The 12,500-nt window shown below is 34.9% G+C and overlaps 1 protein-coding gene across 3 annotated transcripts in view; it reads right to left on the bottom strand.

The window, feature by feature from the left end:
- The window catches only part of LOC144968105 (synaptic vesicle 2-related protein-like), a 41,964-nt gene that overhangs the window by 9,313 nt on the left and 20,151 nt on the right, over nucleotides 1–12,500 (bottom strand). For all 3 annotated transcript variants that reach the window (XM_078906102.1, XM_078906103.1, XM_078906104.1), the window contains 2 exons: nucleotides 8,749–8,825; nucleotides 4,839–4,915 (listed from right to left, as the gene is read on the bottom strand). In XM_078906102.1, coding sequence (XP_078762228.1) covers nucleotides 4,839–4,915; nucleotides 8,749–8,825 — 154 coding nt within the window. The remainder of the gene's footprint in view (nucleotides 1–4,838; nucleotides 4,916–8,748; nucleotides 8,826–12,500) is intronic.

Here is a 12,500-nt window from a genome sequence, read left to right as displayed (position 1 = left end):
GTTTACAATGATTAAGATTAAGAAATATCCAATTATTTTACATAACATACGAGTAATTATCATGTCATCGATGATTCGGATGGTCGAAAACCTGAATATTGTTGTCATTCATATATTTTTTTAATTGAGCTTTTATATAGCGCAATGTCCACTAAACGTGCTCAAAGTGCTTTACAAGGGGTCCCTGGCCAACAGCAACACATACCATGTAGGACGAGACATAACGCCTGTTAGGCGATATTCTACTTTTTTGGGACAGACACAACGCTGTTAACGGCCAGGTACTCATTTTCCACCTGAGTACGGTGAGAGAATCTGAGTAGAGAGCCTTCTCCAAAGGACTCAACTAAGCGCCGAGCGAGGCTTGAACCCAGGACAGTCCGATCTGAATGCGAGTGTCATACCACTAGACCACATACCCGCACAATATTTCATTGTACTATGAACTTTGTACATTTATGATTCATTCGATCATGACCAATTTTCAATTCCCAGTATTCTATGATAGTATTTTTCGATTTTACAATGCCGTATTGATACATTTTTCCTGACATTCAAAGTTGCGTAAAACTGTCTGTGAATGATACAATGCAAGCTATATGAGATTCTGTAATTAGTAACTATTGTATAAGGCATTTAAAAGATAATTCCTATACGAAGCCTTTAGTAAGATAAGATAAGATTAAACATATAGATCGCTCCCATTATGGGCTTGATTTAACTCACTCAACCCTAACACCGACCATATCCGTCGTTTACCCAAGTTACTTTTACCCCATGCCTATTTATTTCAATTTTATGAGACAAATTGTATGCATTGTATCAAAGCTAATGTTTTTCATTACTACATGTTAATGACAGTTGAATAAAACCATCTATCTGTCATCTGCATTTTTTGCCAAATTGGGACCTAAAATTTGCCAAAATTTGCCAAAAAAAACCCCCCAAAATTTGTCAAGAAATTTGCCAAAACATTTGCAGAGGAGAACTAAGCGTTTCGGTAAAAATTAACACGCGGTACAGAAAAAAGAATATATAAAAGACAATTTATTACATTTAAGGAGGCTAAATTATGAATAGCGTTGTTACACAGATTTTAAAGGATCATTATCCGTAGAGAGTAGCTTCCCTTGGTTTGGGCCCAGGCAAAGCTGCAACATTTCTCAAGTTCCGCACTTTTTTCTCTCGTTATTTTGTTTTCGCTTCTTTTTTTTTCCCCAACATTTGCCACGCGATTTGCCAATTTTCCCAAAATTTGCCACGATTTGCCAATTTTGGGAAATTTGCCACAATTTGCGGATCGCCCTGATATTTGCGGCCGCAAAAAATGCAGATGACAGATCTATGTACATGGTCATTTTAATACATTTTTTCCGATTTTGAAACTTAGCAAAAATCTCTAGGATTGAGTGTGTTAACATTGTTCTAATGACAACGTTTTGTTTTGGTTTGAGAGTATTTCTAATAAATACAACAATGATACCATAACAATTTGGCTATCGGTCTTGTAAATAAACACACGTTGACATAAAATAATTTGTTAAAAATAAATAAAATTCCCTTTATTCATCCCCAAGGGGAAATTTGTCTTTAGGGTCTATCCCAAGGGAAGACTGGAATAACCCAGGCGTGAGCCGCAGTACAGCGCCGCAAATTGAGCTAGGGCGAGGTGACTTGCTCAAGGCCACACAACGAGGCGGGTAGTTGAACTCGGTACATTTTGGGTACGAAGCAAAGACCGTACCGCTGAGCCATGCTGCCCCCACATCTTACCCACCACTATTCAATAAGGCTGCCTCTATTCTCACCCCCCCCCCCCCCCCCCCGGCCGATTGGATTACCGAAAAAAACGTCGCCGGCTTTTTGCGATTTGGATTTGATTGATTTTTTTTTTATTTAATTGCAACTTGTGACAAGAAACTACAATTACTGCATTACAACCTTGGATTAAACATACAACAATTGTGACTACTAATGAGACTACATCCGGGTGTACTATTATGAAGACTAGCATCCGGGGGGTGAGAATAGTCACTTCGATTCAATAATGTATTAGGGCAGCGTGGCTCAGTGGTACGGTCTTCGCTTCGTAACCAAAAGGTACCGAGTTCGACTACTCGCCTCGTTGTGTGGCCTTGAGTAAGTCACCTCGCTCTAGCTCACTTTGCGGGTGCTGCACTGTGGCTGACGCCTGGGCTATTCCAGACTTCCCTTGGAATAGACCATTAAGACAAATTTCCCCTTTGGGATGAATTAAGGGATTTAATTTTTCCTTTTTAAAAATTTTTATTTAAAGTTTAGCAAATAGGATATTTATGAATTTTTGTTATGTCCTAGGCGCCCATATTTGCAGGTATATTAACCGTACGCAATAGGGTTCAACAGACGTGACGCCAGTTTCCTCGTAATGACGCATAGTAACTTAGAAACTTGTTCTAAACTATCGGAACATGACAATGGCTGACGCCCTTATGAAATACTTCTCCGACAAGCATAAAAGTGAATCCAGAGAAGAAAAACATTATAAATCGGATCATGTTTTGACTTTTATACATTCTGATCACATGACATATGAAAACGTTCTAGCCAGCATGAAGACTAAAAAGTACCGATTTTCTTTGTTTAGATTCGTTGCTGGGCGGATGTGACATCAGACTATTGAATCCATTTATGGGCCTGGTTTTTTTCATTGTTGCAATGGACAATATTTTCTGAATCTGAATCTGAATGTTACTCGAAGTCGACTCAATTCTGAGTATTTGTATTCGAGGGCGGAGAAAGAAAAAAAAAACTAGCTTTTTATATATCTAGCGCAATATCCACTAAACGTGCTCAACGCGCTTTACAATGGGTCCCTGACAAACAGCAATACGTAACTCGTAGAACGAGACATCACTCATGTTAGGCGATATTCCATTTTCTTCCGACAGAGACAACGCTGTTAACGGCCAGGTACTCATTTTACACCTGAGTACGGTGAGAGAATGTGAGTAAAGAGCCTTTTTCAAGGACTCAACTATGCGCCGAGCGAGGCTTGAACCCAGGACAGTCCGATCCGAAAGCGAGTGTCATATCACAAGACCACATTGCCACAGGAGAGAGCTGTTGAGTGTGACAGCCATTGTTGCTATTTTTAAATCATGTTTTGTGTGTGTGTTGGTTTGCGAATATTTCCATTGTAACTCTGGAAAATACCCATATTTTAAAATTTGGCCATAAAACTCGTCCTTCAAATATCAATCGATTTAAATGACCCTCATCTTGGAAAAAAAAAACCTCTCTAATCTGGGACTTCGCGAACCAGTCTTTTGACATCACACTTTTGTTCTCTATAGATAGTATGCAGATGACGTCACTCAGGCCTTTGTTATTGTTTTTGCCATCCGCGTTTGTGAGTTGTTCTCACTAAACTGTATTAACCAGACTATAAAAGTTCATGGATACACAGAGTTTGTGTGTTGGTCCGTTATACTTCCGGATGGCAATGTTGTGAACTCCTTGGCCAAGCGCATTCTATCTATAGATAGTTTGAAGTTGACGTCACTCAGGTCTTTGTAATTGCTTTTTGCCATCCGCGTTTATGAGTAATTCTCACTAAACCGTATTAACCAGACTATAAGTATTTAAGGTTACACAGTTTTGTGTGTTGGTCCGTTATACTTCCGAATGGCAATGTTATGAGCTTCTAAGCCAATCGCATACTATCTATTGCGTTACAAGAAAAGGCGACGATCACCAAAACAAAGTGAGTTGTTTTGTTGTTAGTTGTTCTCAAGGACACAATAAATGATCTCACTGGTTGTTACTATTGAATACAACTCACATTTTACTTTCTTTTGGTAGTTGTGTTCTTATCTTGGGACGTGATTTTTGTTTGTTCCCCATTGAGGTCCAAGAGATTATCAAGTGAGCTATTATTCACCATAAGAGCTATCGGAAAATCCTGAGAGTTCCATATTTGGAGCACAGGACAAATAAGGATATTTTAGAAGAGGTAGAGGATCGAGCAGGAGGACAGGATCGAACCACTGTTGTCAATGGTCAAAATAAGGAAATTGTCATGGTTCAGACTCACTGTCCGCCATTATAATCTGTGCAAAACTGTCATGTAGGGAGAGCACTGTAGAGGGATAGAGGAAAAGAGGAAGACAGAAAAAAAAAACTAAGGCAAGACAACATTAAAGAGTGGACAGGCCTGGATCTCAATAGCCTTAGGAAAAGACCAGAGTCCGTGACGAAGGGCTAACCCACACCGGAGACTGACTCCGACGACCCGGCACTGCCGTCCTCTGCCGTCTTCCGGATAAAGACGTCGGTGCCCGACGATAATTATCATCATTATTATTATTGTTATTATTATTATTATCATTATTATTATTATTATTATTATTATTATTATTATTATTATTATTATTATTATTATTATTATTATTATTATTATTATATTATTATTATCATTATTATCATTATTATCATTCTTCTCTTCTTCTTCTTCTTCTTCTTCTTCTTCTTCTTCTTATTATTATTATTATTATTGTTTTTATTATTATTATTATTATTATTATTATTATTATTATTATTATTATTATTATTATTATTATTATTATTATTATTATTATTATTATCATCACCATCATCACCATCATTACCATCATCATCATGATCATCATCATCATCATCATCATCATCGTCGTCGTCGTCGTCATTATTATCATTATTATTATTATTATTATTATTATTATTATTATTATTATTATTATTATTATTATTATTATTATTATCATTATTATTATTGTCATTATGATCATGTGACTGACAGAGACAGACAGATTATTCACCATGGCATCCGTCCTCTTTGTCAAACAGCGTCGTCGTCAGGAGAGCAGTCCCGTAGTAAGACATCCCCGAGCAAATCCTGCCAAAGTAAAAGAGACAAATAAAATAAATAAATAAATATATAAATGAATAATAATAATAATAATAATAATAATAATAATAATAATAATAATAATAATAATAATAATAATAATAATGATAATAACAACAACAATAACAACAACAATAACAATAACAATAACAACAACAACAACAATAATAATAATAATAATAATAGTAATAATAACAACAACAATAACAACAACAATAACAATAACAATAACAATAACAACAACAAACATAATAATGATAATAATAATAATAATAATAATAATAATAATAATAATAATAATAATAATAATAATAATAATAATAATAATAATAATAATAATAATATAATAAATAATAATATAATAAAGAAAATAAAGAAAATAAGGATAATAATAAGAAGAAGAAGAAGAAGAAGAAGAAGAAGAAGAAGAATGAGATGAATGATATGATGATGATGATAATAATAAATAATGATAATAATAATAATAATAATAATAATAATAATAATAATAATAATAATAATAATAATAATAATAATAATAATAATAATAAACTCTCTTTATACATCGTATAGGGAAATATGTGTTTAGGGTCTATTCCAAGGGATGACTGGAATACTCCAGGTCAACCGCAGTGCAGCGCCGCAAATTGAGTTGGGGCGAGGTGACCTCTCAAGGCCACACTGTGTAGTGGGTAATCGAACTCGGTGTCTTTCGGGTACGAAGCAAAGACCGTACCGCTGAGCCACGCTGCCCCATAAAGAAGGCAACCATTGAAAGGAATAGGTCTATTTATATGCGATATTCAACATTTTTCTCCATTTTTTCGCCCTTAGACTTCATAGTATGGGCACCAGAAGTCGTTACGTTACACCATCCTCTCTTCGGGTTCACAACCCATTGGAAGTGTGAAACCAATTCTCTGGACTATTGATAAATAATATGTTACATAACATTAAATCATAATGTGGCATAATTATTTTAGTAGCAGGATGTATAGTCCGATTCTTGTGATTTTTTTTTTAACCTGGGACTTCGTGAAGTCTTAAAAGAACTTCCAGGTTTGAGATATTTGCCAAGATGAGGGTCATTTAAATTGATCGATATTTGAAGGACCTGTTTTATGGCCAAAATTTTTAATATGTGTTTTACAGAGTACAGCAGTTAATAACTGATTCATTGTGCTCAAAGTATACTGCAAAGCAAATGACAACACAGTACCTACATGTACTCTTACAGAGAGAACGTCAACATAGCACTGCGCATACGTCTCTCTTATCAACTGAGGAAATCTATCCTTTGATTAATGAGATATCACTAATACGCTTCAACAGTCGTAACGTCACTTTCCTCGTAATGACGCATGGTAACTTAGTAACTGGTTCTAAATTATCGGAACAATGGCGGACGCCCTTATGAAATATTTCTCCGACGAGCATAAAAGCGTATCCAGAGGGGGGAAAAACATTATAAATCTGATCATGTTTTGACTTTTACACATTCTGATTACAAGACATATGAAAAGTTCTAGCCATCATGAAGAATAAAAAGTACCGATTTTCTTTGTTTAGAACCATGATGACCGCCTTTGCTGGGCGACGTGACATCAGACTATTGAATCCAATTATATTTGAGAAATCACTTTTGAAAATGTTGTTATATATATATATACTTTATAAAATAAAAATAGAACCAATAAACATATTGTGACGAAAAGTTCACAGTGATGTGTTGCAAAGAATGAAAAATAATAAGGAAAGCACCCCTTTGACCCAAGATTAAGATTACTCGCCGAGAAATCACTGACTTCACGGATCAGTAACTCACATACTAAAAGATCGCTGAGAAACGATTTAACTGGTGCACCAATGTGAACTTTTTATCAAGATGAATTTACTGGTTATATTTTTATTTTATAAAAGCACATTTTAAAAGTGATATCTCATTAACGTAAATCAAAGGATAGATTTCCTCAGTTGATAAGAGAGACGCATGCGCAATGCTATGTTGACGTTATCTCTGTAAGGGCATGTGCTCAGAGTATAGATAGAATGCGCTTGCTAAGAAGCTCACAACATTGCCATCCGGAAGTATAACGGACCAACACACAAAACTCTGTGTAACCATGATCGTTTATAGTCAGGTTAATACAGTTCAATGCTCACTGAACTGTATTAAACTGACTATAAACGTTCATGATTACACACAGTTTTGTGTGTTGGTCTGTTATACGTACTTCCGTTGGCAATGTTTTGAGCTTCTTAGCCAAGCGCATACTAATACTATCTATAGATAGTATGTGCTTGGCTAAGAAGCTCATAACATTACCATCTGGAAGTATAACGGACCAACACACAAAACTGTGTGTATCCATGAACGTTTATAGTCAGGTTAATACAGTTCAGTGAGCATTACTTATAAACGCGGATGGTAAAAAACAATAACAAAGACCTGAGTGACGTCATCTTCGAACTATCTATACTACAAAGCAAATGACAACACAGTGCATGCAAAATGAGATGTGCAGCTTTCTTTAGTTAGTTTTTTTTTTTGTTGTTTTTTTGTTTAAGTCCTTCAGAGCCAAGTGGCCCATGGAGTCGGAGTTTCTATAGCGTGAAACGGACAATAGCAATTGCTTGCTATCCTTTGGATAGAACCCTAGTCTATCACAAAGTACTTCCCGCCAAATTTAACAGACTCAGCTACCCATCCACTGCTGGGTGGACAGGGGAAGAGAGGGGGGAGGGGGTGAGGCAGAAAAAATCTTGACTGCACCCGGGATCGATCTTGGTCCCATTGCGCGTGACGCGTGTGCTCTACCAACTGAGCGATCGGTGCCCCCAGCCTTCTTTGGTGCTATTATAATTTCGTTTCTGTGCAAATAATAAAGTTAATGTAATCTTGGGGTATGCCAGGACTGGAATCCCGCTCTGAGTGGAAAAAGGTTCTTTACTCACATTGTCTCACCGTACTCAGGTGTAAAATTAGGACCTGACCGTTAACAGTGTTGTTTCTGTTGGAAAGTAAATTGTAATATCGTCTAACAGGCGTCATGTCTCGTTCTACATGTTACGTGTTGCTGTTGGTCAGGGACCCTATGTAAGCGATTTGAACACATTTAGTGGATTTTACGCTAAAAAGCTCAATAAAAAATATTATGACACTCACCAGGACTTGAATCCCGCTCTGAGCGGCGCATAGTTGACTCCTTGGAAAAGGCACTTTAATCAGATTGTCTCACCGTACCCAGGTGTAAAATAAGTAAATACTTGGTTGTTAACGGCGTTGTCTGTATCCAAAAATAATAAAATATCGCCTAACAAGCGTCATGTCTCGTCTTACATGTTAAGCTTTGTTATTGTTTAGGGATCCCTTGTAAAGCGCTCTGACCACGTTTAGTGGATATTGCGCTATATAAAAGCTCAAGATTGGATGGCTTCTTGTTTGTTTGTTTGTTTTTGTTTGTTTTTGTTTGTTTTTTTGTTGTTTTTTTTATTTTTTTTTTTGTTTTGTTTTTCTTTAATTGTTTATTTTTTGGTTTTATTTTGTTGGGTTTTTTGGGGGTTTTTTTTGGGGTTTTTTTTATGGGGGGGGGGGGGGTTGTTTTTTTTTTTTCTATAGATAGTATGCGCTTGGCTAAGAAGCTCATAACATTGCCATCCGGAAGTATAACGGACCAAAACTGTGTGTATCCATGAACGTTTATAGTCGGGTTAATACAGTTCAGTGAGAATATCTCACAAACGCTGTTGGCAAAATACAATAAAAAAAGGCTTGAGTGACGTCATCTTCAAACTATCTATAGTATGAAATCAATACTTACGCCACTCCGGTCAATAACAGAGTTGTCTTCAGATACTTGGGCACAAAAATATCCGCAAGGTTATTCGCATCCAATGTCTAAAACGAAGAAAAAAATATTTGTTAAAAAAAAACTAATGTAAAAAAAATATTAAAATTTCCTTTATTCATCCTCAATGGGAACATTGCCATATGGTCTATTCCAACGGACTGAAATAACACATGTGTCAGTATGAAAACCGAATACTTTGAGATACATACGTATACCGGAGCATTTTAACCTTTATTTGAAGTAAGTCGGGTGGTTGTTTATGAATTTATAATTAAATGTATGGGAAAGGTATCCAGCAACTTTTCTCAAATTTCACACTTTTTCAACTTGACTAGCTGTAAAAAATATTTAGAAGTGAAATTAAGCTTTGTTATTTCCCGAAGATGTACAAAAGGGTTGCTTTAATCATTTATGCCAAAAAACTCATTTTTGATTTTAAAAATTGACCTTCTAACTAAACTTGGCAATATCTCAGTTCAAACCTTTTCACCATCTGACTGATTATGTCATTCACAGTAACAAATGTGTAGATGTGTGTGTGTATGTGTGTGTGTGTGTATAGTATGTATCATGTGTTATGTTTGTATGTGTGTGCGTGTGTTATATATAATATTTGTGTACATTTGCGTATGTAAATGTGTGTGTGTGTGTGTGTGTGTGTGTGTGTGTGTGCGTGTGTCATAACCCAAATTGTATGGCCAATGTTTACTTCCCACAATATATTGCCATATGTTGAATAATAAAGATGATGAATTAATTAATAACATATTTATTTATTTATTATGCGGCTATGTCGTCTCGTGGTATGACACTCGCTTTCGGATCGGGAGGTCCTGGGTTCGAGCCTCGCTCGGCGCATAGATGAGCCCTTGGAAAAGGCTCTTTACTCACTTTCTCTCGCCGTACTCAGGTGTAAAATGAGTACCTGGTCGTTGTCTATGTCCGAAAAAAAACTTGTACTATCGCCTAACAGGCGTCGTGTCCCGTCCTACATGTTAATTGTTGCTGTTGGTCAGGGACCCATGTAAAGCGCTTTGAGCACGTTTAGTGGATATTGCACTATATAAATGCTCTAGCTTTTATTTTTTATTTTTGTTTTTTATTTATTATCAGTGGCGGTTCTAGCCTATTTACAGTGGTTGGGCAAAGAGGATTCGGTCATATATATATATATATATATATATATATATATATATATATATATATATATATATATATATGATATATATTTTTTATTTTTTATTTTTTTGGTTTTTTTTTAATAAAATTTTTTTTTGATTTTTTTTTTCGCCTTTAAACAAAAAATATTTCAACCACCAATAATCACATTCACAATGAAATGACAATACCAGTAGATTTTAATTCTTCCAAACGTAATCAAAAATGAATCACGAAAGAGAATACAACTAAAAAATAAAGCGACGAGACATAATGCGACAACACCTTGACAATACAAGTCCATTTCCTTCACTCGAAAAATTAAAGAGATGCTTTAATCCCTCAACGGCGATATTAATATTGCTTTTACATATTTCTGGTTTTCAGTAGTACGTAGTAACCTTAAAGTTTTCATGGAGAAGCAACAACAGCGATATGACTCGAGTTTCATTCAGAGCTCAAATTGCATAATTTTTACTGCTGTCTTGGTGGTCAGAATGATTGTGCCGGTGGTGGTAGTGGTTGGAATAGTGGTAGCGGTGGTGGTGGTGGTGGAGGAGGAGGAGGAAGACGAGGCGGTGAGGGGTAATTATGGTAGTGGTTTTGGTGGTGCTGTTGGTTAGAATGATAGTTGTGGAGACGATGACGGAAATTGTATGGTGATGTTGATATTGTTTTTATTTCTATTGTTGTACTTGTTGTTAATATTGTTGTTGTTGTTGTTAATGATGATGATGATGATGATGATGATGATGATGATGATGATGATGATGATGATGATGATGATTATGATGACAACGACGATGTCGTCGACAATGATGGTTACCATACGATATTACAAAATTTATTCAATCTTAGGCTTTCGCCAATTAATCATACAATTTGATGACCACATACATGAAAGTGGAAAATAATGGCAAATGGGACCAAACAATAAACTGATACCATTAATAACCACCAAAAAAAAATACAACAATAGTAATACCACCAATACGTACAATAATAATAACAATGATAATAATAATAATAATAATAATAATAATAATAATAATAATAATAATATAATAATAACAATAATAATAATAATAATAATAATAATAATAATAATATTAATAATAATAATAATAATAATAATAATAATAATAATAATAATAATAATAATAATAATATATTACCATCATCATTACTACTACCACCACCGCTACCACTATACCACCATCACCATCATTATTACGTTTCCAATATTATTTTTTCTCGTTTTTTAAAATTTGATATCTATCAAAACAGACGAAAATTCCGGTGATTTTTTTAAAGGGTAGTTAAAATATCTACGATTTTATTAGCCCTGAAAACTACGATTTTTATTTTCCTATCTAAAGTAGGCAGGTCTGCTATGACAAGTATCAGTATCAGTTCCATAGTCAAAATAAGACAAACAAAAACAACGTTTATTTAATATTAGGCTTTCGCCAATACTTCATACAATATAATTAAGACAAAATAATGTTACCAATCTCTCCTCATGTATTCGTTTGACTATCGTCACAATAATTACCGTGTTATCTTTGCTCCTTACCCAACCAATCCCTTGCTTCCCGCCTCTTCATCGCGAACCATCTTATGTATGTATTAGCTTCAGGACGGGCAAGTACGGAATCTGCCCACCCTTCCGTATTTCCTCTATAACTTAGAATTCAACTATCTCCTTACTCAGAAGAGTATTTCTCGTATACTAATTCAATTGTTGAGAAAACCAAAATGGTGGTTGTATTTTATATATTTATTTAGTCGTGATTTTTGAATAAAAGTGTTTTGTTTTATTAGAGGGAATACAATAGAAAATTACATTGTTTTGCAAAAATATTTAGTCTGGCAATAAAAATACAGCGGTAATTACTTTAAGAATAATATAAAAAAAAAGAATTAACAAATTAATTTGTTAAAAAACAAAACAAAAAACAACAACAAAAAACAACAACAACAACAACAAACAAATAAGAAAACAATTTAAATAAATGAGTTTTGAGAAACACTAAAGAAAACGAGGGGAAAAAAAAGAAATAATTTAAATGGATAAACAAATATATTAAAACAACACAAACTAATACTAAATTGATATAATATTAGTAAATTAATAAATTTAATTCAATACTGGAACCTTCCCAGCACAAGTAAGGCAATAAATAAGAAAAAGTTCGTTTGCCAAAATCTCTATTTAGTGTACACTGGTTAATAAGGTGGGCTCATTTGAATTAGCCCGACCTAGTACTAGAGAGGCCAGACAGCAAAATCACCGTCAGGCGACGTGACGATGAGATGACGATGTGGGCGGAGTGGAGTGGAGTGGTTGGGGGGGGGGGGGGGGGGGGGGGGGGGGGTGATAAAAAGAACAGGAGCGTATCCTGGTTTATGTATTACGGGATGCATGGTGATTCGCAATCTATCAAAAATACACACAAATTGATTTCAGTACAAAGTATCAATTTTAAGTAGTAACTTTTGAAATTATCTAATTTAGATTTGATTATTTCGGACCTGGTAATACAGCATATAACTTGAAAAAA

The sequence above is a fragment of the Berghia stephanieae genome, chromosome 3 (genome assembly GCF_034508935.2).
Source record: "Berghia stephanieae isolate SIO BIC M18660-M18661 chromosome 3, UCSD_Bste_1.3, whole genome shotgun sequence".
In the NCBI taxonomy this organism is placed as follows: Eukaryota; Metazoa; Mollusca; class Gastropoda; order Nudibranchia; family Aeolidiidae; genus Berghia; species Berghia stephanieae.
The sequence above is the reverse complement of the archived record's forward strand: the minus strand, read 5'-3'. Positions and strand labels throughout refer to the sequence as shown.